At 38.9% G+C, this 28000-nt stretch overlaps 1 protein-coding gene across 1 annotated transcript in view; it reads right to left on the bottom strand.

Annotated features, from left to right (window-relative positions):
- LOC150078442 (LIM domain-binding protein 2-like) overlaps nt 1-28000 on the bottom strand; it is a 374189-nt gene that overhangs the window by 225441 nt on the left and 120748 nt on the right. Inside the window, exon 3 of the mRNA XM_090384564.1 lies at nt 27110-27212. Within this exon, the coding sequence (XP_090240690.1) occupies nt 27110-27212 (103 nt within the window). The remainder of the gene's footprint in view (nt 1-27109; nt 27213-28000) is intronic.

Raw genomic sequence — 28000 nt, 5'->3', positions numbered from 1 at the left:
CTTGATATTATATTTTTGGATCTTAGAAAGGCTTTTGATACTGTTGCACATGGAAGATTGCTGCACAAATTGTAGCAGTGTGGCATTGGAGGCAAATTGCAGCTATGAATAAAGGGATGGTTGAGGGGATGAAGACAGAGAGTGGTAATCAATGGACACTGCTTATCGTGGACTAATGTTATTAGTGGAGTCCCTCAGGGTTCAGTGTTGGGTCCATTGTTGTTTTCTGTATTTATAAATGATATTGATGATGGTATATCAAGCTTAACGTCCAAGTTTGCAGATGATACAATGGTTGGCAGGGTTGTTAAGGACACTACTGACAATATGCTGCTGCAGCAGGATCTGGAAAGATTGAGCAGATGGGCTGAGAGGTGGCAAATGAAGTTTAACATTGACAAATGTAAAGTACTACATATGGGAAACAGTAACCCCAGAGTAACGTATCAAGTCTGTGGTACTAAACTGACAAGTGGTAGAAAATGAAAATGACGTGGGGGTAATTGTGCAGGCAGATATGAAGTTTTCTGAGCAGTGCAGACGGGCTGCAAGAGTAGCTCATGGTGTCTTGTCAATGATATACAGGAATTTTTCTAGCAGGGATAAGGAGGTGATTATTCCCTTGTATAAGGCAATGGTCAGGCCACACCTTGAGTACTGTATACAGGCCTGGAGGCCTCATTTCAAGAAGGATGTAGAGCTGCTGGAACGAGTACAGAGAAGGGCAACAAGATTAGTGAATGGAACAAAGGGTTGCTCTTACGAAGAAAGGCTTAAGTTTTGCAAATTACAGTGTCTGGAGACTAGGCACCGGCGAGGTGATCTGATAGAGGTGTATAAAGCCTTGAATGGTTTGAGCATGCTCAATGCTGATGGAATTCTTACTCTTGCTCAGAATAATCACCTGAGAGGGCATAAATTCAAATTGAGGAAAGACAGATGTAGGATAGATGTTTGGAAATTTACTTTTAGCCAGCAGGTAGTTGGTTGATGGAACAGGCTTCCATCCCTTGTTGTGGAAGTTGATAGCCTAAATAAATTTAAAGCTCAGCTGGACTGGTATTTCGAACGAACGGAAGGGTGAAATGGGAATGGGGTTTTTTCTTTTTTTTTTTGGCTGATGCTGCATATGCTTGCTTTCTTGCATCATATGCCTCTATTAATGCTGATGCTAACACTGAGATATACACTGAGACTTATGCTGCTTGAGGAATTTTAGAAAAATTCATTTGGTTAGTTTGCAAACTCAGCTTCCTTACCCAATAGTAATGACACCTGACCTCACAAGCTCAAAGGAAACATCTATTGCACATTAATTGCCAGCATGTATAAAAATAAGAGAAATGTACCTCAATATGATGCTTAGAACACTTCTGTACAACTCTCCAGAATTGAAATGAATATAAAATTGCATTAAATGAATTCTCACACCCACAGCAATAGCAGTGATCTGATGCAATGAAGGCTAAGGCTCCCAATCCGATTCCAAAATACATCAAACGACAAACACACAATTATGAGTGAAAGAAGACATTATGTCCATAAATAAAATCAAACAAAAAATGATTACAGTAATAAAAACAATTAAAATACTTTTAAAATATGACTTTTCTTCCTGAAGCTGACGGGGATTTTCAACATTAAGTCTTGATCACAGGATAGAAATAATGAGGTGTGCGTGTGTGGGTCAAAATATAAATAGAGAGATCATTTGTCTTGGGTGCATGCATGCAAAAGACCAAGAATCAGAGATTAGATATGGACATCAAATATTAACAGAGTTCTCACGTTATTTAATTTCAAGAGTTTCTGCGATTAATATTCTGGTATAGATACATTGGACACTAAGTATTTTTGCCTCATTGAATAAAAATGTGTGATTTTCATTATTCACAAAAGGTCAATTCCGACGCCACTGAACAAGAAGCACAGACTGAGGATGTGTGTTGCTTAACTCTCAAATGCAGTGTGCACAGTGTCGAGCCCTGGTAAAACAAGTCTAAGTCACTACAAGAAATGTTCTTATATCAGGTCATTTATTTGTGTCGGGAAAGAAGAAAGGACTGAGTGATTATTTTAGTACAGCGTGTAATTTCTGCACTGATCTGGCCACAATTTTAAACTCTGTATCTTTAAAGAACCTGTTAAGCTGTTTATGCAACTGTTCAATGTATGGAACAGAAATAGAGTATTTTTTGGTGTTGATTTTCAGTTTGCCAATGGAATTGAGTCTAAGCAACTTAAATACCAGAGGTTTACCTCTACAATCGAGCATATACATTTGATACCTTTTCTACCTCGTATCACATATCATGGGATGTATTTAGACAATGTTCTCATTATTACTGATAATGGTAGGTTCCCCACTGCCAGCTAACATATCCCACCCCCAGAGCATGGGCAGCTGGACCTTCATACCGGATTCGACACTCCTTGGACAAGACACTGACGAAGACATTCTGCGGCTTTGCTGCCAACACGCCATTGGCGATCCGAACTGGATACTCTAACCTGGTTCCCTTTAAAACCCCATCCCCAGGCAGGGAATGGAGGAGATGGATCTCTGTCTCCTCTCCTCCCTGCTTACCCCCCCATATTTCGCCTGGTGGGGCTCGTCTCCACTGACCTCTTTGGGGATGCCTACTCTATCCGTCCCTATTCTTCTATCTGTTTCCTCCCCAGTCTTCAATCTCCCCCCCCTCTCTCTCTCACTAAATCGACCAAGTACACCCCTTAACAACGCCGCCAAATTATAACCAACGTCTAAATTCTACCGGTTTTGTGTAAATCTCTAAGATATCTAACACTATCCGCTTTTATCTAGCGTTACATGTCTAAATTTAATAACATCAAAATTTTGCCCGACCTATTTGGCCTTTAACACATCTCTTTAGTGCTCAACCCTAACCAGCGATTTCCTAACAGCAACCCCATTAAGCATTAATGTCAAATGCATAAACTTTTTATTTTATTTTATTTTTTTAAATAGGCCTTAGCCACTGAAATCCCAGGAAACTAGGTGGCAGGACCTGCCAGAGCAAATTGTTGTGATACTGGATACACCCGGCTAGCCTCCACGTGGCAGGGTATGGGCAACGTCGGGCCCCACTAGGGGCATGGCGGCCAATAAGCCGGATAAACAATGGGCACAACATATCACACTGCACAGACACGACCAACACATTTTCAAGTCTCTGGCTTGACAGTGTATTGTCCTCGATACAGCGAAACACACGCGGAGATGGGAGAAATCCCAGGTGCCGTCTGACACGAACATACCTTATTACTGATAATGGCAATATTCAAGACATCTTACATATATTAAATAATATTCATCCTAGACTCAATTTTACGTTGGAAATGAAAAATACTGAAACAAAATCATTAAATTTCCTATATTTCATGCTTATGTGGGATACGAATAAAGTCCAGTTTAATCTATCGTAAGCCAACAAATACTGGTAAGTTCCTGCATTATAATAGCTATCTCATGTTCACCTATAAAGGTCTATTATTTTTAATCAATCAACGCACACTGGATTTGAGAGTTAAGCAACACACGTCCTCAGTCCATGTTTCCCATTCAGCAGCGTCAGAATTGGCCTTTCATGCCATTAATGAAACCACACATTTTTTTTTTCAAAGAGGAAAAAATACTTAATGTACAATTTAACTATACCAGACTATTAATTACAGAAACTCTTGAAATTAAATTATGTGAGAACTCTATTAATATTTGACGTCCATATCTAATCTCCGATTCATGGTCTTTTGCATACATGTGCCCAAGACAAATGATCTCTCTATTTATATTTCGACCCACACACACACACACCTCATTATTTCTATTCTGTGATCAAGACTTAGTGTTGAAAATCCCCATCAGCTTCAGGAAGGAAAGTAGTTTTTTAACTGTATTTTAATTGGTTTTAGTACCATAATCATGTTTTGTTCAATTTTATTTATGGACATAATGTCTTCTTTTACTCATAGTTGCATGTTTGCGATTTGGTGTACTTTGGGATCGGGTTGGGAAGCCTTAGCCTTCGATTCCGGGTGCGTCAGATCACTGTTATTGCTCTGGGTGTGAGAATTCATTTAATGTAATTTTATATTCATTTCAATTCTGGAGAATCGTACAGAAGTGTTCTATGCATTATATTTAGGTAAATTTCTCTAATTTTTTATACATATTGAAATACAATTTAGAATGTATTGAGCTTTGTAGCTCTGTTTTATATTAATTAATTGCCAGTTTAAGTCACAGTATGTTGGTCATATCCTGTTTCTATATATAGCTTTGAGCAAAATGGGTTTGCTACTTATACTTAGTGTGTTAATCATATATTATGCAGGCACTTTACCATTAGCTGCTTTGGTACTGCACTACGCTAAATAAAAAGCACTTCTCCAATGGAGAAGTACACTTCTATTTATTTAAAATGTATACCACTACCCAGACACCATGTTACTTACCCACTGAAGAGACCCCCAATCAGGTTCCAACCCTGACTATGGTCTCCCCAGTGGGTAAGCAAACACCTGCTGACAAGGTACATATCCACATTACTGTAGGACTCACAGTATATGAACCATTAGAAATAAGTGATCATACAGTGCTTAGAAGTTGAAGAAGAGGTTGCAGTTTTTAAAGGTAAAGACAGGAGTTTTAATTTCAAAAACAGGAACTATGACAGCTTTAGATGCTATATGGCCTCTATCAACCGGGCAGATAGCAGACAAGGATGAATACATTAGAATTATGAAATATCTTTAGAGCAGTGGTCCAATGCAGTATCCAGGGGCGTTATGGCACCCACTAAGGCTTTCTTGAGCACCCTCGGAAAGAAATCATAATGAATACCATAATATGAACAGAGAACATACATAAGATTAAAAACTCGCAAGGTATGTCGATGCAATTTGTGTGATAAGGCATATCAGAGTGTTTTTAAACAGCAGTTTACTTCCAGGTGGGATGTTAGCCACATGTAATGTGCTCTACTCAGCTAGTGAGGGAATACTGCTTTGCAATCATTACTGTAAGCTTGCAAGAATACAGTGCGACTGTCCATGGGATGTGGACTGTACTACCATATTTGATTTTGCTGTTTTCCCTCATATTTAATGGTTTGTTATACCTGGACTTCTCTGCATTAATTGTGCTACTTTTTTCCCCAAATTCAGTGGTTGGTGCTTAGCACTCTCTCATAAGTTCTCAATTACACCCATAGAAACAAAGTAGTATAAGTGTATGTATCTGCTGATGAATGGCTGCACCTGGAATGTCCATTCGACTCTGCCATGTTTCGCTGTGGTGATGTTTGTTTGTTTGTTTGTTATTTGGTTTTTAGGAGCATTAGCAACTAAGGCCATATTGCTCCGGGATATGCGGTGGTCATTCCCTGACCTTTCCGCATCCTCCGTATTTGGTGGTGATGGGTTCGAACCCCGGTCTAATCAAGAAGTGTGTACTACGCACTGCTGCTCCTTCCCACCTGGCTACGGAGGCGCCGGGGGCTGTGGTGATAGAGGATGTGCCTGTAGGTAGAAAACCAAAAGTAAACATGAAAGAAACCATTTCAGATTAAATTAGGAATTCAGTTTGAAGGAATTTTGTTTAGAGTTAGATCATCTTTAAAATATAGGAGAACCATTTAGAGAAAGATAACCTGAAATGGTTAACCACTGAACTGTTTTCAAGAAAAGGAATTATATAGAAAATTATACAACCTTAAATAAAAAGTTATACAAACTTTGAAAGAAAAGAAATTATACAGAAAACTCACAAAATTATACAGGTATAAACTATACAAAAATGGAAATAATTATACAAATAATTATACAAAAGAAATTATTACACATTCAAAGAAAAAAAAAGAAGGAAATTAACCATTAAAGTTAATAAATGTCCAAACAGTCCAAAACATGAATAGGTGTTCAACACAAATTTTACACGATAATGACAAATTATGTTACTGTCCATGAGATTTCATAACATTCAAGTCGTGATTAGAAGCAAATAAACACTGAAGATGGTAAAGAGTATACTTTACCACAAAATATATATAAAACGAAGGTATTATTTAAATATAAACTTAATCACTATTTACAATATATTCAAATTTCACAGTAAAAAATATGGAGCAAACAGTTGCGATGAATGTTACAGCTTATACAATTTGTGCTACAAGACTAACAGCAACAAGTTCTTGGATACATTCTTTAAAATTAAGAATTTAACAAATTCAGGGAAGAAGCTTAGTGAAGTTCTGAAAGAATTTAGGAATTATGAATGAATTTAAGAAAGTTAGGTATCAGTGTTGAAATCACACAATTTTTGTTGGGCAATAGCCTCTGGTTACGAATAAATTAACTAACATATATATTTGTGCTATGGGATCATGTTTATACGCAGCCAACTACTAAGTGATTACAAAATTGGCATCATTTAAGTATCTCATATTGTGAATGCCTGCACAATGAGTTGCCATGGTATTGCACTACCTCGAATAAGTTACGTTTCTCTAACAGTCTTCAGTAGTCTTCTCTATTAGAGAAGTGTTACTTATTTGAGGTAGTGAAATACTATGGTAACTCGCTGCGAAGGCATTCACAATATGAGATACTTAAATGATGCCAATTTTGTAATCACTTAGTAGTTGGCTACATATTTTTTTTTTTATTATTTTTATGAAAACCCCAAACACGAAAGATATCAAAACCTATAGTACTTAGTACCGTGCATGGGTTGAAGGAGAAGTATGGGGGGGGGGATGCCAGAAACTTTGCTCTAGAGACTAAACATGGGTTTCGCCACTTCAAGCCTCCAATAAGCAAAGTGGTGGTATTGCACCGGTTGATGAGAGTCATCTACCACCTGGAAAACATGATGCTATAGCGCAAACCTATATTTTAGTTAACTTCTTCATAACCTGAGGCTATTGCCCTAAACAAATTATGTAATTTCAATTTCAACCTGCCCACCCACCGATGAAGAGCCAATAAGCTCTGAAAGGGCACCGTCTGTGTGGTGGTATCCGCAGAGAGAAACATTACTTATTCGAGGCAATTGGTTGGGAAGGCATTCACAATATGAGATATACTTCAATGATGCCAATTTTGTAACTACTCAATAGTTGGCTATGTATAAATATGATGCTATAGCACAAATCTATATGTAACACTGTTGATCGATAAATACAAAACAGGTTTATAATTTAGATAATAACTGTAGTCTTAAGAAAGACAGAGTGTGAGAAATTCAGAAAGTACTGAAAGCAAGTAGGAGAGAAAATGAAGACAGATTCTTGACCAGGAGTAACAAGAGCAGTAACTGACAATAACAGTGAATTAAATTCATTGTAAATAGGGATAAAGAAAAGAACATGGATAGAATCCTCGACAGAAGCACAAATACAAAGACAGGAGCTGGAAGGATGGAAATAGGCAAGTTTACATTAAGGAACCCTGTCCTGTTAAATTAACAAATGTAACTTCTAGAATAGATAATTTTGTAATCAAACCTTTTTGAGAATCAGACCAGAGAAGTTACCATCGGTCATAATGAATTTTTATTGATTCGTTGATGATTTGTGGTCTGGACCTGGTGGTCCCTGGAGCTGGGGACCACCAGGGCACAGCGCAGGGGAAGGGGTACTTCCATTGGAGAGTAGCATCGCAGGCACTTGTGATGGATTTCGTCACTATTCTCTGATGTGTGTTGGAGTCCTGGAAGTTGTGGCTTCCACAGACATTGATGCAGCAGAGTTGTCTAAAGCTGCAAAAAAATCATTCCAGTTGGCATTATCTATTTTATATCTGTTGAGCACTGATCTGCTGATAACCGTCGGCTGTTGTTGTTGGGTTCTGGGCATGGTGTAGGTTATATACAAAACTTAAGGACCAGTCCAGTTTTCACCTGTAGCTTCTCATAGGAGTGGTCTGGATATGGGAAAAGCAAACCAAAGGAACCTCGTGAGGTACAGAAATGATGAAGGAAACAACACCGACACAACAACAGAAACAAAACGGTACAGAAGGACTTTATTCAAAAATGGCAACATAGCACTGGCTGCCATAATACAGATGCATCACTGCCAAAGATGGAACAAAGGGAAGAGGTGGTCTTCAATAGGAGATATGGCCACCCCCTAATGTCAATGCACGTTTTACACTGCCTGTCCATACTTAGAACAATGTTGTTGATAAGTTCTTGCGGTTACATCGTCATTCCTCTGTTAGCGTTATCTTCAGCTAGCAAACATTTTCTGGTGGGTGTGAACATGCCACCAGGCATCTCCGCAGAGTGTCCCATGTGTGTTCGATGGGATTTAGATGGACTGAACGGGCAGGCCAATCCATACGAACAACATCCTCACTTTCAAAAAGCATATTAACAGCTGCAGTGTGATGGGGTATGGCATTATCATCCATAAACACAAACTCGGGACAAATGGCACCTCGGAACAGATGCACATGGGGAAGGATTACCTCAGTACAACCTTGCAGTATCTGGAGTTGAGTACGTCCATCCAAGATAACGCCTCCGCAAATGAGACAACCTCGACCACCATATTGATCCCTTTCAGTTATGTTTGCGGGGTAATACTGTGTGCCAACCTCTCGCCAGATGACATTCAGAATCACTGCTGAGACTGAATCTACTCTCATCAGTAAAGAGTAATTTACCCCATTGCGCTGCTGTCCAGTCCTTGTGTTCAATTCACCACTGTAAACTGTTTCCGATGGGCAGGTGTTAAAGGGACAGTGTACTGGCTGTCGAGAAAATAGTCCACCTTTGTGGCATTGCCTGGCCACAGTAAACAACTATATCCTGCATCCTGCGCAGCTGGTTTGCAATGGATCCCACTGTCTGGTGTCAGTCCCTCTTGGCCTGTAGGAGTATACAGCGGTCATCATTGGGCGTTGTTTTTCGTGGATAACCACCACTGGTCCTTCGAACAGCTGTACCTGTTGTTCTAAAGGCCGACCACGCATCTGAGACAATGCTATGGGTGTTACCAAACTCTGTAGCCACACTCCTTGCACTTCGACCTTCCTCGAGCTTCCCAATTATTCGACCCCGGGTAAAGTCATCCGATGTTGTCTACTGGCTATTTCGTTGTCTGTAGCACTGTATGAAACCAATCAAATGTCTGTAACAATCGTGCTCACCATTTGGTAATTCGCATATTATTGCTGAACTGCTGCTTTTATCTGTTTATGTGAGCCCTGTCATCACGTTTCAAATTTCAGGATGTACACCAGCTTTCTACTGAACGGCCACAGTTATGCAAATCGCCACAGGCTGTTTCGTTTTGATTTTGTGATTGTAACCTTTAGAAACAGTGTTGGTCCTTACGTTTTGCACATCAGTGTAGCACGGTCGTCTAAGGTGGTCTAGGATTCTAGGACACACCAGCCAGATATGTACCCTGCCATTTGTCTGTTGGCCAAGGTAATATCTATGTTTGCTTCCCAGAAGGTAGAAAAGAAGGTCGATAGATTATCGGGTTTGGTTAGGATGGTGAGATGATGTTAGAGACGAGCTCCTTCAGCCACTGTGGTCCTAGTTTGTGACCATGCCGGGGATCGGCAGTACACATCTTCACCAACAATGATTTTTTTGTTAAGGAAGTGGGTGACTATATTGTTCAGGCAATTGTCTGTTGAAAGAATGTCCTCTTTAGGTTTGGACTAGCATTAGCATTAGTAGAGGCATTTGATGCAAGAAAGCAAGCTTATGCAGCATCAGCCAAAAAAAAAAAAAAAACCCACTCCCAGTTCACCCCTCTGTTCGTTTAAAATACCTGTCCAGCTTAAAATACCTGTTTAAAATACCTCCTTAAAATACCTGTCCCTTAAACTTATTTAGGCTATCAACCTCCACGACAAGGGATGGAAGTCTGTGCCACCAACCAACCACTCGCTGGCTAAAGGCAAATTTCCGCATGTCTATCCTACATCTGTCTTTCCTCAATTTGAATTTATGCCCTCTCAGGTGATTATTCTGAGCGAGAGGAAGAATCCCATCAGCATTGAGCATGCTCAAACCATATCAGATCACCTCGCTGGTGCCTAGTCTCCAGACACTGTAATTTGCAAAACTTAAGCCTTTCTTCATAAGAGCACCACTTTGTTCCATTCATTAATCTTGTTGCCCTTCTCTGTACTCGTTCCAGCAGCTCTACATCCTTCTTGAAATGAGGCCTCCAGACCTGTATACAGTACTCTAGGTGTGGCCTGACCATTGCCCTATACAAGGCAATAATCACCTCCTTATCCCTGCTAGAAAAATTCCTATATATCATTGACAATACACCATGAGCTACTCTTGCAGCCCATCTGCACTGCTCAGAGAACTTCATATCTGCCTGCACAATCATTCCCCAGGTCCCTTTCATTCTCTACCACTGTCAGTGTAGTACCACAGAGTTGATACGTTGCTCTGGGATTGCTGTTTCGCATATGTAGTACTTTACATTTGTCAATGTTAAACTTCATTTGCCACCTCTCAGCCCATCTGCTCAACCTTTCCAGATCCTGTTGCAGCAGCATAGTGTCAGTAGTGTCCTTGACAACCCTGCCAACCTTTGTATCGTCTGCAAACTTGGACATTAAGCTTGATATACCATCATCAATATCATTTATAAATACAGAAAACAATAATGGACCCAACACTGAGCCCTGAGGGACTCCACTAATAACATTAGTCCATGATGAGCAGTGTCCATTGATTACCACTCTCTGTCTTCTCCCCCTCAACCACCCCTTTATCCATAGCAGCAATTTGCCTCCAATGTCACACTGCTCCAATTTGTGTAGCAGTCTTCCATGTGCAACAGTATCAAAAGCCTTTCTAAGATCCAAGTATATAATATCAAAGTTATTCCCTGCATCCAGTTCTTTTGTGACAGCATCATAGTATCCAATCAAGTTGGTCTGGCAAGACTTCGCCTTAACAAAACCATGCTGTGTCTGAGCTATAACTGAAGTCTTGTCTAAATGATCCTGCAGTGCTTCTTTAACCAGTGCCTCCATTAATTTTCCAGGAACAGAAGTTAAGCTCACAGGTCTATAATTACTTGTGTCAGCCTTTCATCCTCCTTTGTGACTTGGGGTCACATTTGCACATTTCCAGTCTATGGGTACCTCCCCTGAGTCCAAGGAAGCTCTCATAATTATGGCTAAGGGTTTGCTTACTTCCTTTGCTGCCTCCTTTAATATAACTGGATAGATCCCATCCACCCCGGGTGCCTTTCTTGTGTTTATCTTCAACAGTTTCTCCTCCACTTTACTCCCAGTTATTTCAAGATTCTGTAGCTTACTGCTAGAGTTGAATACACCTCTGGCATTCCCCTTGCTGAATAACTCCTCATGTGTGAATGTCGATGCAAAATATTCATTTAGTTTGTTAGCTACCTGAGCAGGATCATCAACAGTTGACCCATCAATATCAAGTGGACCAAACTGATTCATCCCCTTCCTTCTAGAGTTTACATAAGTAAAGAACTCTTTGCTGTTTTTCTTTGCATCCCTTGCCAAGGATTTCTCGTAATCTGCCTTCGCCTGCCTAACCTCCTTTGTAACTTGGTTGCATATCAACTTGTATCTATCATAGGCTTCTGTGTCATGTGTTAATTTGTAAGTATCCCATGCATTTTTCTTCTCTACCATATGCCTCATTAGTTCATCTGACATCCATTTTAGCCTAAACCTTGAACAATATTTCTTAGTTGGTATGTAAAGATTAGTAGCTTCCAAGATAAGTTCTTTGAATGCTTCCCATTTTGAATTTGCTGTTGGTAACATCATCAGTTGGTCCCACTGTATAGAATTTAAATACTGTCTCAGTCCATCGTAGTCGCCTTTACGGAAGCAATAACCCTTCCCTTTACCCCTAATGGTAGTTACCTCTTTGAGTAAATCCCACTTCAGCACACTGTGATCACTGCCTCCTAGTGGTTCATTTATCTGCAGATTCTTAATGCATGAAGAATCACTGCTGATAATCAAATCAAGAGTATTACTCCCTCTAATTGCCTCCCGAACATGCTGATGTAGAAAATAATCATCCAATAAATCCACAAAAGCCCTGCTAGTGCGTGAGTAACCAGTCCCCAAATTCCAGTCAATATCTGGGAAATTAAAATCTCCCATTATAAGACTCTCTGATTTACTGGCCCACTCTATTTCCCTGCACAGTTCCTTATTATACTCATCAGAGTCATTAGGCATATAGCACACTCCTACTCTCAATTTTGATCTCCCAATGCTTATGTCACACCAAACTGACTCAACACTGCACTGTCCAGCGATGTCGACTGGCTTCACTTCCTTGGTTTTTATGTGTTTCTTAACTAATAGCATAACCCCTCCCCCCTTCCTATCCTGTCTATCCTTTCTGTAGACGTTGTACTCCCCAAATTGCAGTTCTGCATCCCTTATATCTGTGTGACACCATGTCTTTGATATCCCAACAATATCTGCCTTTGATGTTTTGAGCAATACCTCAAATTCATAAAATTTATTTACTAAACTCCTAGCATTGGTGTACACACAAGTATACCTGCACCTGTTTCTATTCTTAGCTACCCTAACACAACCCATGTGTTTACTTGTACCGCAATGGCTCCCAGCAGTCTCTGAAATACCATGCATCTTGTTTTTCAGGCTTCTGCTCATTCTAATAGAAGCAGTGCAAGAATCTCTTTCACCTCTGCCAGTGGCTACTGTCAATCTATTGGTCTTTGTCTCCCCCCAAGCTAGCAGTTTTCCGACCCACCTAACACTGCCTGGATAGCATAAGCAAATATTCTTGCACCCTTTCTATTTAAGTGTATCCCATCCCTGTAGAAGCAATCTCTCCTGTTAACAAGTACAGTCCAGGCTGAAAAAAAATTCTACCCCTTGAGCCTTGCACAATCTTTCCAGGGCCGAATTGATCGACAAGGCTCTCATCATATACTCCCTCCTATCGTGTCTGGGCAGAATTGCAGACACTTTCAAATTCAACCCTAATTCTCGGCTTTTGTTCAGCAGTGACCTGTACTTGTTAAGTAATTCTGCCGGTCTCCTACTCTTAATATTATTAACTTTCCTCCACTTTACTCTCATTTATTACAAGATTGTCTAGCTTACTGCCAGAGTTGAATACACCTCTGGTATTCCCCTCGCTGAATAACTCCTCATGTGTGAATGTCGATGCAAAATATTCATTTAGTTTGTTAGCTACCTGAGCAGAATCATCAACAGTTGACCCATCGATAAAGTGGACCAATCTGATTCATCCCTTTCCTTCTAGAGTTCACATAAAGAACTCTTTGTTGTTTTTCTTTGCATCCCTTACCAAAGATTTCTCGTAATCTGCCTTCGCCTATCTAACCTCCTTTGTAAATTGGTTACAGATCAATTTGTATCTATCAGAGGCTTCTGTGTTACGTGTTAATTTGTATGTATCCCATGCATTTTTCTTCTCTGTCATATGTCTCATTAGGTCGTCTGACATCCATTTAGGCCTAAACTTTGAACAATATTTCTTAGTTGGTATGTAAAGCCTAGCAGCTTCCAAGGTAAGTTCTTTGAATGCTTCCCATTTTGAATTTGCTGTTGGTAACATCATCAGTTGGTCCCACTGTATAGAATTTAAATACTATACAGTGTATAGTTATATTTAAATACTGTCTCAGTCCATCGTAGTCTCCTTTACGAAAGCAATAACCCTTCCCTTTACCCCTAATGGTAGTTACCTCTTTGAGTAAATCCCACTTCAGCACACTATGATCACTGCCACCTAGTGGTTAATTTATCTGCAGATTCTTAATGCATGAAGAATAACTACTGATAATCAAATCAAGAGTATTACTCTAGTTGCCTCCCAAACATGCTGATGTAAAAAACAATCATCCAATAAATCCACAAAAGCTTTGCTAGTGTGTGAGTGACCAGCCCCAAAATTCCAGTCAATATCTGGGAAATTAAAATCCCCCATTATAAGACTCTCTGATTTACTGGCCCACTCTATTTCCCTGTACAGTTTCTTATTATACTCATCAGAGTCATTAGGCCTATAGCACACTCCTACTTTCAATTTTGATCTCCCAATACTTATATCACCCCAAACTGACTCGCCACTGCAATGTCCAGCGATGTCGACTGGCTTCACTTCCTTGGATTTTATGTGTTTCTTAACTAACAGCATAACCCCTCCTCCCTTCCTATCCTTTCTGCAGACGTACACCCCAAATTCCAGTTCTGCATTCCTTATATCTGTGTGACACCACGTCTCTGAAATCCCAACAATATCTGCCTTTGATGTTTTGAGCAATACCTCAAATTCATTTACTAAACTCCTAGCATTGGAGTACATGCAAGTATACATGCACATGTGTCTATTCTTAGCTACCCTAACACAACCCATGTGTTTACTTGTACCGCAATGACTCCCAGCAGTCTCTGAAATATCCTGCATCTTGTTTTTTAGGCTTCTGCTCATTCCCATAGAAGCAGTGCAAGAATCTCTTTCACCTCTGCCAGTGGCTACTGTTAATCTATTAGTCTTTGTCTCCCCCAAGCTAGCAGTTTTCCGACCCACCTAACGCTGCCTCGATAGCATCAGCAAATATTCTTGCACCCTTCTATTTAAGTGTATCCCATCCCTGTAGAAGCAGTCTCTCCTGTTAACAAGTACAGTCCAGGCTGAAAAAAATTCTACCCCTTGAGCCTTGCACAATCTTTCCAGGGCCGAAACGATCGACAAGGCTCTCATCATATACTCCATCCTATCATGTCTGGGCAGAATTGTGGACACTTTCAAATTCAACCCTAATTCACGGCTTTTTTTCAACAGTGACCTGTACTTGTTAAGTAATTCTGCTGGTCTCCTACTCTTGATATCATTAGTGCCAACGTGTACAACTATATCACCTTTTGTGCCCTTAAAAGATGATGATCCTGCTCAGGTGGCTAACAAACTAAACGAGTATTTTGCATCTACATTCACACATGAGGAGTTATTCAGGAAGCGGAATACCAGAGGTGAAGTAAACACTGGCAGTGAGCTAGATTATTTTGTAATAACTGAGAGGAAAGTGGAGGAGAAATTGTTGAGGATAAACATAAAAAAGGCACCCGGGGTGGATGGGATCCATCCAGTTATATTAAAGGAGGCAGCAAAGGAAGTAAGCAAACCCTTGCCCATAATTATGAGAGCTTCTTTGGACTCAGGGGAGGTACCCATTGACTGGAGATGTGCAAATGTGACTCCAATTCACAAAGGAGGATCAAAGGCTGACATAAGTAATTATAAACCTGTGAGTTTAACTTCTGTTCCAGGAAAATTAATGGAGGCACTGGTTAAAGAAGCACTGCAGGATCATCTAGACAAGACTTCAGTTATAGCTCGGACACAGCACGGTTTTGTTAAGGGAAAGTTTTGCCTGACCTGAGCAATCACAAAAGAACTGGGTGCAAGAAATAACTTTGATATTATATATTTACATCTTAGAAAGGCTTTTAATACTGTTGCACATGGAAGACTGCTGCACAAATTGGAGCAATGTGGCATTGGAGGCAAATTGCTGCTATGGATAAAGGGATGGTTGAGGGGGAGAAGACAGAGTGGTAATCAATGGACACTGCTCATCGTGGACTAATGTTATTAGTGGAGCCCCTCAGGGTTCAGTGTTGGGTCCATTGTTGTTTTCTGTATTTATAAATGATATTGATGATGGTATATCAAGCTTAATGTTCAAGTTTGCAGATGATACAAAGGTTGGCAGCGTTGTTAAGGACACTACTGACAGTATACTGCTGCTGCAACAGGATCTGGAAAGATTGAGCAGATGGGCTGAGATGTGGCAAATGAAGTTTATCATTGACAAATGTAAAATACTACATATGGGAAACAACAGTAACCCCAGAATAACATATCAACTCTGTTGTACTACACTGACAGTGGTAGAGAATGAAAAGGACCTGGGTGTAATATAATTGTGCAGGCAAATAAGAAGTTTTCTGAGGAGTGCAGACAGGCTTCAAGAGTAGCTCATAGTGTCTTGTCAATGATATACAGAAATTTTTCTAGATGGGGTAAGGAGGTGATTATTCCCTTGTACAAGGCAATGGTCAGGCCACACCTTGAGTACTGTATACAGGTCTGGAGGCCTCATTTCAAGAAAGATGTAGAGCTGCTGGAACGAGTACAGAGAAGGGCATCAAGATTAGTGAATGGAATGAAGGGTTGCTCTTATGAAGAAAGGCTTAAGTTTTGCAAATTACAGTGTCTGGAGACTAGGCACTGGAGAGGTGATCTGATGGAGGTGTATAAAGCCTTGAATGGTTTGAGCATGCTTAATGCTGATGGAATTCTTCCTCTTGCTCAGAATAATCACCTGAGAGGGCATAAATTCAAATTGAGGAAAGACAGATGTAGAATAGATGTTCGGAAATTTACTTTTGGCCAGCGGGTGGTTGGGTTGGTGGAACAGACTTCCATCACGTGTTGTGGAAGTTGATAGCCTAAATAAATATAAGGCTGAGCTGGACAATTATTTGGAATGAACGGAGGGGTGAAATGGGAGTGGTTTTTTTTTTGACTGATGCTGCATAAGCTTGCTTTCTTGCATCATATGCCTCTACTAATGCTAAAGTACTCCGACTTTGTGGGTTTTTCTCAGAGATTTCATTCGCATGGTCTTGAATTGGTCTTTGAGATTGGTCACAACTTTGTTTTTAACTTCTTCATTGGACTTTAGTTCTCCTTGATCTACTAGTTTTAAGATGACAATATTCGGAGTTTTCAATAGAGTCTTCCTCTTCGTTGCTTGGCGGTTGTCTCGTGATTCAGTTTGTTATTGATCCTCAGCACATCTGTATATAAATGCAGGCACTGTGGCATTTGTTCTCCTGTTCATCAAGATAGGCCTCCAGCTTGGCAATAGCCATATGATGGCCTCCGTAGCCGAGTGGGCAGGAGCGGGAGTGCAGTAGCACACGCTCTTTGAGTAGACCGGGGTTCAAGCCCCTGACTGCTGAATACGGTCGATCTGCCAACCCGCACTGGACCAGCGTGGCAGATTATGGTCCATTTCCCTCAGCATGAATTGTTGAGGAGGCTTCCATCCTGCAGTGGGTTGATAATGGCTGCAATTTACTTTTTTTACTTTTATTTAAGAGAAGAGATTCCATCTTCGACAATATTGTTATTTCACCTTGGACTGCTGTAGTGATTTGATTATTGGGGTTGGCCATTAGCTTTTCCATCTCACAGCATGAAACTAGAATCTGGTCCAGGAGAGGATCCTCTGGGAGGGTTGCATCCAGTGCTAGGGCATTGTCACTTGGGTCGGAGGGGTGGTTAGGTGCCTCTGTTGAGGCGCTAGTGCTGGCAGTCTCATTATCTTCTTTTCTTCGATTCTTTTTGATCGCAGGTCCAGGCCCGCTTTTCTCTAGCTGTAGGACACCATGTACGACTCTGGCTCTTGTGAGAGCTGCAGAGAGCTGTTTGTTTGTCTGTCCTTTCCTGTTCTTCATCTAGGATGTTTGTTTAAATTTGGATTATTGATATGATGCGGATAATCGAGATTTAGAAGTTAGCAGGGCCAGATAATCTGGATGGATGTGGTTCAGATCGAAAGCTCACAGGTAACTGAGCAGAAATAGTAGTCTCACGTCATGGTAGCTTGAGTCGTCGCTGAGAAAAGTGTATGGCAGTTTTTTTTTTTTTTGTCTTAAGTTCCACAGTGGAAATAGCTAGCCCAAATGAAATAGTGGTCATTGTGAGACAGTTCAACTTTTATTACTCTTCTTCGGACAGCAAATATGATGCTGTAGTCAGAAACTCGTAGAAATATTGATGCTACAGTAAAATCAATAGTTGGAACATGTTCTTCGTCCAAAGGTACACTAAGGGGTAAAATAGTTGGAGCGTGTTGTTCGTCCAAAGGTACACTAAGCAGGGATGTCGCCCTTCTCCAGTCAAATGTGCAAGATTTTATCGCAGCAGACTTCCCAAGTTTGTAGACTGTACTATTCAATTTCCCATCAATGTTGGCATGGCAACCTGACCATTGACAAAGTCGTTGAAAAAATAGAGTCAGATCTTGCGAGTCAACCCTAAAACACAAAACTTTTCTCACCTATGAATTCCATTGTCCTTGCCAAGTGCTGCCACTGTTACTAATACCAAGAAGAAAGTAAATTGCTGCCCTGAGTGTTCATTTGCCAATGTCAAGGTTCAAAAAGGCGAATAAAAGCAGACTAAGTGCAGCATGGCAAAAATACACCGGTCAGAGATAGTAGAAAAGCAGCAATAAAGATCAAAAATTACTTACTTACGAGCAATGTACCGTATGAAGACGTAGCCAGACATCAAGAACAAAAATCTAAAGTCAGGCATACAACATAACTATTTAACATTAAATTCAGAAAAAAATCACTTAATAGTATTAGCAAAGGCACATGATGCAAGAAAGCAAGCTTATATAGCATCAGCCAAAAAAAAAAAAAAAAAAAAAAAAAACACACCCTTATTTCACCCATCCACTCACTCCAAATGTTTGTCAAGTTCTGCCTTGAATCTATTTAAGCTATCAACTTCTACAACAGCAGATGGAAGTTTGTTCCAGCAATCAACCACCCGCTGGCTAAAGGCAAACTTCCGCACAGTGGAAGTACAACAGTCTTTCCTCAATTTGAATTTATGCTCTCTCAGGCGATTATTCTGAGCAAGAGGAAGAATCCCATCAGCACTGAGCATGCTCAAACCATTCAAGGCTTTATACACCTCAGTCAGATCACCTCACAGGTGCCTAGTCTCCTGCGAGGTGACTATAGCAAGTAAACAGGAGCACATAAAGAATATGATTTCACACACCAAGGCTACCTAGCAGAAATCACACTTGAGGAATAGCAACATCAAAATAAAAAAATTGGTGTGGTTGAATTAAGAACAGTATTGAGAGAAAGTAATTTGTGAGACCACACACTTAAAATACTGCTAAGTATGGAGATAGCACCTCTGGCATCTCAAAAGGATCCAAAGGCAAGTTCCTCTGACAGAAAATCCCTTGGTGAGATTAGCAAAAAGGCTGCCAATATGAGGAAGAATTGAATATGTGGGTGGGTAATAGCACTTTGCAATACTTTACAGACTTCAATCAGTCACCTTAGAATGGACCTGACTGAAGTCCATAACTTGCTGGGAGAGGAAAACAAAATCAGAAGGCAAAATTTTTGCAGTTATGATTTTAGAACTAGAGGCCATTAATCCAAATTACAGAGAAAGAGGTTTAGATAGAATGAAAAAATTTCTTTCTTAGCCAGTAAGTTACCTACTTGAAGAAGGAAACATGTAGTTTTTCTTCTTTTTTATTACTATTTTTGTTTATTATTTTATTGAAAATTTCACGCCATATTGAAAAATACTAGTACAAGACTTTTGCACCTTGAATCACTTTTATCTCCCCCACCAGCTTATACATGACTTAAGGCTTTCTGTTCTCCAAATGTATAAACTTACACAAGCATTAAACTTGGACAAAAGTTGATCAAGTTGTACAGCAGATATCTTTTAAGAGCACAAATGTGATATTGTTGTACACTTTTGCACTAATGACATTAAGAGTAGGAGATCTGCACACTTGACAAGTACAGGCCAATGATGAAAAATTTGCGAGTTAGGGTTAAATCTGAAAGTGTCTGCAATTCTGCCCAGACATCATAGGAGGGAGTAGTAGTAGAAGTCGCATGTGATACAAGAAAGCAAGTGTATGAGCATCATCCAAAAAAAAAAAAAAATCACACAACCACTCTAAATGTTTGTCCAGTTCCTCCTTAAATTTATTTAACCTATCAACTTCCACAATGACAGATGGAAGTTTGTTCCAACAATTAACACCCGCTGGCTAAAGGTAAATTTCCACACATCTATTCTACATCTGTCTTTCCTTAATTTGAATTTATGCCCCCTTAGGTTTGTGATCTGAACAAGTGGAAGAATCCCAACAGAATTCAGTGTGCTCAACCTATTCAAGGCCTTATACACCTCAATCAGATCACCATGCAGGTGCCTAGTCTCCAGCCATTGCAATTTGCAGAACTTAAGCCTCTCTTGGTAAGAGGATCCCTTCATTCTCCTCATTCAGGAGCAAATTGCAAGAAGGGAAAGTTGCTGCTATGAATAAAGTAATAGTTGAGTGGTAGAAGACAGTAATCAATGGACACTGCTCTTTGTGGACTGATGTTATTAGTGGAGTTTCCCCCCCCGGGGGGGGGGGGGGATGCTTGATCTCAAGGCTCTAGTAACCTATCAAGTGATGCACTCCCAACTCAGGGCCCAGAACAGAATAATCAAGTGCAAACTGGTTCAGATGGACTTTGTTCTATTAGGAGACTCCATTGTCAGTGAAACGGGAAATGTTTTCTGTAATAAAGATAGGTGGACTAGAATCTTAGAAGGGGATAAGAGGGGAACAGGAATCCTGTGTGTTATCAGACACTGTCTAAAACACTGATGGATCCAATATCTTTCTATTACAGAAGATTTAGGAGAAGTCCGGTTGGCCTGCCTCCTTAAAATCCACTCGTGCACACCTCCTCGATGGTAAACCCTGTTACGTCACTTAGGTGGCAACGAACGTGTAGAGTGGTTCTCTTCAAGACGCCTGGTCAGCGTGAAGAGGAAAAGACCAAACCCTCCAGCATATAACAGCACGACAAAACAAATGGCCCTCAGTCCCCAGCGGCTTTCACCCCCCCGTCTTACGGCAGCGAGAGGGTGCTAAGAATCTCTGGGTACGACCAGGCTGCCATGCACAGAAATTGAACTTGGCCTGTTACAACATAAGATCACTCATTGGTGAAGACAGGATATTAGAGCTGGAAAAAGAATTAGAAAATGTGAATTGGAATATCATTGGTTTGGCTGAAACAAGAAGAAGAAATGAATCATTTATAAGTTTATCAAGTGGAAATCTGCTGTACACCAATGGAAACAGTGAAAGGAGTGAAGGTGGAGTTGGGTTTCTGGTCCATAAAGATTTAAAAAACAACATTTTGGAATTCAAAAGTACATCACCAAGGGTGTCAAAACTAATACTCAAGATTTCTAAGAGGTACAAGCTAAAGGTTATAATGATTTATGCACCAACATCGAGCCATGATGATGAAGAGGTTGAAGAAATGTACACTGAAATTGAGAGTCTTCTAGATGAGTAAAAAACCCACTACACTATTATTATGGGGGACTTCAATGCTAAGGTTGGAAAAAGACAAAACAACACAGAAAGGGGAACTATAGGAAATTTTGGAATTGGTGAAAGAAATGAGAGAGGTAAAAAACTTGTGGAATTTGCAGAATCTCAAGGATTGTCAGTAATGAACACTTTTTTCAAGAAAAGGGTGAACATAAATTGGACATGGAAGAGTCCAAATGGATTAACAACTAATGAAATAGAGTTCATCCTCACTAACAGAAGATATATTGTGAATGATGTTACCGTCCTGAATAAGGTAAATGGTTGGAAGTGATCACAGAATGGTAAGATGTACACTTGATATAGATGTAGGAAAGGAAAGGAAAAAACTGACTCTAGTAAATAATACAAAGGTCTTTGAGATAACAGAAGAGGAAAAAAAGCAGTATATGCTGGAACTTAACAAGTTTGAGCTTCTGCAGACTGCTCAGGACCAAGATATTGACGAGGAATATTACAACGTTCTGAAAGTGATAAAGCCCAAGAAACCTAGAGGGAAAAAGAAATCCAAAGAAGAAAGAATTAGTCAAGAAACACTTGTTATGATGAACCGAAGGCGAAAAATGAAGAGCAAGATAAACACTAACAAGGAGAAAATTGAGTATACTGAGTTATGCAAAGCCATTACAAAGAGACTCAGAGAGGACATAAGATTTAACACAAGAAAAGTAGAACAAGCATTAAGGGAAAACAAAGGATTTAAACCAGCAGCCATGAGCTGCTGGTTTAATACAGAAAGACAAATGATACTAAAACTGAAGAATAGTGATGGTGTACTTATAAACAGCAGAGAAGACATAATTCAAATAGCAGAAGACTACTACAGAGAATTATACAAGGAGCGAGGGAATGATGCCAGCAGTGGGGAAGATGGATTGCAAATTAGCAACACATACAACATACCTGATATTCTTCCTGATAAGGTAAAACATGCACTGAAGAAAATGAAGAATCAGAAAGCCCCAGGGGAAGATGAAGTTACTGTAGAGTTGTTAAAATTGGGAGGAAGAGACATAACACAAAAACTGGCAAGGCTCTTCACAAAGTGCATTAGAAAAGGTGTGATGCCTAAGCAATGGAATAATGCAATCATAGTTTTGCTGCATAAGAAAGGAGATAAATCAGAAATTGGAAATTATAGACCAATTAGCTTGTTATCCCACATCTACAAGTTGTTCACAAGGGTCATTACTAACAGATTAGAAAGAATACTTGATGAGAATCAACCGAAAGAGCAAGCTGGCTTTAGGGCAGGATTCTCAACCATGGATTACCTTCACGTAATATCGCAGCTAATGGAGAAAGCAAATGAATATAAAACACCATTATGCCTGGCATTTGTGAATTATGAAAAGGCATTTGACTCCATACAGCATAAGGCAATGTTTCGGGCACTGGAAAGACAAGGCATAGATACCCCTAATATTATAATTTTGAAGAAAATATATGAGAATGCTACCTCCTTCATTAGACTTGACAAAGACAGTAGGAAATTCAAAATCGAGAAAGGAGTTCGACAAGAAGACACTATCTCCGAAGCTGTTTACTGCTGCCCTTGAGGAAGCTTTCAGAAGATTAGACTGGTCGCAGAAAGGAGTCAATGTGAACGGAGAGTACCTAAACCATTTACGATTTGCAGATGACATTGTGGTCATAGGCTATGATCCCAAAGAATTGGAGGAAAATCTTAATCAGTTATGCACAGTTAGTAAGGATTTTGGACTAAAGATGAATATGGCTAAAACAAAAGTAATGATGAACAAGTATGCCACAGAAACGGAAATAATGATTGAACGAGCAGTAATTGAAAAGGTGGAGTCATACTTATCTGGGACAAGTTATTAGCTGTAATAATGATAAATGGCTGGAAGTCAAGAGAAGAATAAATTTTGGATGGATAGCATTCAGGAAATATAGTCACATTCTGAAGAGCAATATCCCAGTTTGTCTGAAACGTAAAATAATGAACCAATGTATACTCCCCACCATGACTTATGGAAGTGAAACTTGGGCACTCACCAAAAGAATGGAAGAGAAGCTGAGAACTACACAGCGAAGAATGGAACAAATTATATTGGGAATCAGACTGTTAGATAAGAGAAACACGTGGATTAGGCAGAAAACTCAAGTAAAGGACATTCTTATCAAAACTAAAATGGTCTTGGGCAGGACACATAGCTCGAAGACATGATGACAGATGGACTAAGAAAATAACAGAATGGTACCCAAGAGGAGCTAGAAGAAAACCTGGAAGACAAAGGCGGAAATGGATAGATGAAATTTATGATTTTTTGGGTAGTAAATGGATGGCCAGTGCTGAAAACAGAAGGAACTGAAAAGTTGCTGGAGAGGCCTTCATCCTGCAGTCGATTGAAAATGGCTGATGATGAACTAGAACCAGGGTTTGAGCAATGATTAATGATGTCACCAACAAATTGTCAGATTTTAAGGGGGGTAAAGAGAATATTATTATTCATGTGGGGACTAATGATATTAAGCACACATGATCTGACGATTTGTTAGATAAATATATGACCATGCTGAAGAAATGCCGTGAGTTAGGTCAGAATGTCTACGTGTCTGCAATTCTGCCCAGGTACAATAGAAGGGATTATATGCTGAAAGCCTTGTGAATTAACTCAAGACTTGAAGAACTCTGCAAGGCTTTTTGGTGGGAGGGGGAATTTTTTATCAGCTTGGCCCACACTTGTAGGTAGAAGGAATCTGTTTTGTAGAGACAGGATACATTTAAACGAAGGTGATGCAAGGGTTTTTGCCAGTATTATTGAGAATATCTTAAGGTTCAGGGAAACTGCTAGTTTAGGGGAACAAGGTTAATATAAATACGCATTTATCTGATAATATTGATCAAAGTAACGCTTGCATATACCTCAAGAGTTGTTATCGCAACAGATCTTATTAGCAAGATCTTCTGATAGCACAAACGTTTCAAATCAGCGGGTAACCAATGACATGGAAGCAAGCTTAAATAACTTCAAGGGGTATGTCAGGGTAGTTTAACTATACAAGAACACTAAATCTTAATTGTTTATACAGTAATGTCAGAAAAGCGTCATCAATAAAATGAGATGATCAATGGGAGGAGGAGACAAATGCATAAGTTGTCTATTTCATTTTCTTTTATTAATTATTTTTTAAATTTTATTCTTATTATTATTTTATTCTTTTTTTTTTCTTTTGGCTGGTGCAGCATAAGCATAGGCTTCCTTGCACCATGTGGTCATTGCTAATATTAATACTAAACATTGTACAAATCTCAAATCCATGCTACCATAGAATATTGTTCCCACATCTGGGGTGGTGCCCCCAATACTTCTCTAAAGCTTATTGATTCCATTCAAAAGAGGACAGTCAGATTAATTAATAACCTATTTCTTACAAAATTTCTCCAATCTGTCTTATAGATGCTCTGTTGCATGCCTTTTCTATAGATACTTCTATGAGCACTGTTCTTCTGAATTGCCAACTGTAATTCCACCACCCCCTTAAAACCAGTTCAAACACACACTGCAAACAGCCAGCATCTGTTCACTGTCCAACTCCAAACTCCTGGAACCAACTTTTCCTCTTCCTTATTTATCCTTTCTACTTCTGTCTTTTGGAATAACCTTCCTTCCCATGCATTTCCCAAAAAAATACCATCTACAGAAATTCAAGTCTAATGGCAACAAGTATCTTCTGTCTTCTCAAGCCATCAACCACAAACAATACTAGGTACTATTAGGTTCTAGTATTTTGTGTTTGCAGTTTTCATTTAAAAAAAAAATGAAAAAAAACACCCTTCATAACCTGTTGCACCCTTTTTTTTTTGTGCCTTTTCCTTCTACATTCTCTAGATGCTATCTATTCCAAGTTCCATCTCTGGAACTTGGAATAGATAGGGTCATGATTTGTACCTTCTGATGACATCTAAAACAAGAAATCTCAATAAATCCTCAAGATTTTATCAACTGCTTCCATTCTCAAATCAATTTGTATATGCTTTACTTATACTGTATTTGATTTTGATCATGGACACTTTCTTCCTCTCACTGAAGAATGAGCACCAAGTGTTAAGCACTGACGCTTGGGGTTATGAATTGAAGACATACACGATTATCCACAGCTCTACTAAGTTGCTATCATTTTAAATTGCATAGTCTCTCCAGGATAGGCAAATCTGCTATACATTTAAAAATCTGAGATGCCAGGACAGCAGTTTCAAAGTTTACTGGCTTCTCATAAGCTGGTGTTTGGTTCATCAGTGAATATATGCCAAAGCATATAATATATTTAGTCTAGCTGATCATCCATGTAGTGTATGAAAGAAAAACTTCCATTTAAAAATATAACATGTTTACCTCTAACACCTAGATACAGACCACATTTATCCTGTACAGTACAGTACACTACTTTAGAACTGCAGGGTATTTCAATGCAGCAGTTGAAATTAAATCAAAACTCATATGTTTTACTTGCATTTGATTTCAGTGATAGACTTCCTGCTCTTGCTGAAAACCAAGCACTCAGCACCCTGAGTTAAGGCTTAGGTTCCTGTTCAACTTCAAGATAAATAATGTTTTCCATAGTTCTGCCTAAGTTATCTTTAATATCTTTTTTATGTTTATCTTTACTATCTTTTTTAAGTTGTATAGTATCCCCAGAATACGTGAATTTGCTATAATTTAAAAGTCTGAAAGGATTAATGATTATCTGTGAATAATGTCTTTTATTTAAGTGAATTTCAACAAAATACATGATATCCCTGCATTCCTATAGTATTCTGCTACCTAAGTCAAATGCAACTTAATTCTAAGGATTAAAAGGTACACATAACAGCTATATTTTTAAATGGAAGTTACACTTCCATATACTACTTGGCTGTTCACCAACATAGAATACATCAGCCACAATTCAACATACATTTGCTAATCAGACCACATACCAGCTTCTGAGAAGCCAGTAAGCTTCAAAACAGCTGCCCTAGTGTAGTCTCAGAGAGAGAGAGAGAGAGGCAACAGTAGGGAAGCTGTTTCAAATCAAATTTACAACAGATTCATCTATACAGAGAATTATTTACAATTTAAAAAGACATTAGCAACTTAAGCAAAATTGTGGATAATGGTATTTGTCTCTAAGCTGAACATTGCTAAGTCTTAGCACCCACTACTCTGTACTCAATCTTCAGTGTACTCAGTACTGTCTCTCACCATGACAAAATCAAACACTGATAAAATGTACAAATTTTGATATGATTTCAACTATTGTGTTGAAATATCCTAACAGTCCTACAGTACTGCTTCTGTTCTGTTGATAACATAAAAGAAGAAACAAGTAAAATAATTTACCTACCAACAAGAATTTTCTTGGTAATTCATTAATTATTTTCATATTTTTATCTACTTATTCAATTAGGTTAATTTTTCTTTCAATAATATGAGCATATCTTGTGCAAAAAAAAAATTATAACCACTCATTCAGACCTTGAAACTTGATAAATGAAGTTGGCTTATTAAAATAAATATGAATTAAGTATTCTTTAAGGTCATTAAACATGTCACAATGACTACTCTGCACTGCTGAATCAAATGCCTCACAGCTTCGATTAGCACTTGATTTTAGCAGATTCTCATATTGATTCATGCTTTCCTATAAATTTAATTTTGTATTAATTCAAAACCTAAAACTTCTAATGCCAGAATTAACAATAATTTAATTCATTTCTAAAACAGCAATTGAGGATTCTACTTTTTTCTTGTTTTTTGTAAATAACATGCATATGAAAGAAATGTCTACATCATAATACACAATACATTTATTATATTAATGGAAAAAGCAAGAAAACAAATTACTATAACGTTTGGGTCCATCTTCTAAACAAAAAGTAAGTGTTAAGGTTGCATCATCTTCAAAAAATTCAGTAGCAAATGCATCCCACCAGAGGCTGTCACTGTCCTACGTACATTAAAAAATAAAATAACACACACACATTAAAAGCAGGTACTAAAGCAAAAAATAGTATTGTACATTTCAAATATGCTTTCAAAACTAATGACAAAACTGTCAATTGAGTTCTCATCTTAAAATGCTGTATAATTATTTGAAAAATGAATTATGTACATACTGAAACGTAGCAATGAAACTCAAAAACACCTTAGAAAATGAAAGTCAAGCATAACACACAGACAGACACTTCTTTTTTTTTTTTAACTTTACAAAAACTTGGTGAGAAAGTGGATTTAAAATTAGCATTACATAATAAAACTTAGATGGTGAGAAAAACATCAGCGATGATTTTAATCTTCCCTAATACAAAGTTATTATTTCCACACACTGTATATAATTTCAAAAATACACATAGATTAAGTCAGCTATCATGGTAGTATTAGTAGGGGCAAATGATGCATGAAAGCAAAATATCAGCAGGGAAAACAAAAAAAAAAAAAAAAACTTTCCATGAAACCTGTCCATGCCCTTGAACAGTTTGTCTAGTTCTTCCTTGAATTTGTTCAGACTATCCACTTCCATAACAGCATATGGAAGTTTGTTCCAACAATTAACATCTAACTGGCTGAAGGCAAACTTCACAGATCTGTCCTGCAGCCATTCTTCCTCAATAAGAATTTATATCCTCGTATGTGTGCAGTGAGCAAGAAGAAGAATGCCATAGGCAGTGCAAGAGGAAGAATGCCATAGGCTCAATGCCAACTTGCTCAATCCATTCAAAGTCTCAAACAACTCAA

Source organism: Mastigoproctus giganteus, chromosome 11 (assembly GCF_048544385.1).
Source record: "Mastigoproctus giganteus isolate SK-2022 chromosome 11, ASM4854438v1, whole genome shotgun sequence".
Lineage (NCBI taxonomy): Eukaryota > Metazoa > Arthropoda > Arachnida > Uropygi > Thelyphonidae > Mastigoproctus > Mastigoproctus giganteus.
Note: the sequence above shows the minus strand (reverse complement) of the source record. Positions and strands in the feature narration are given on the sequence as shown.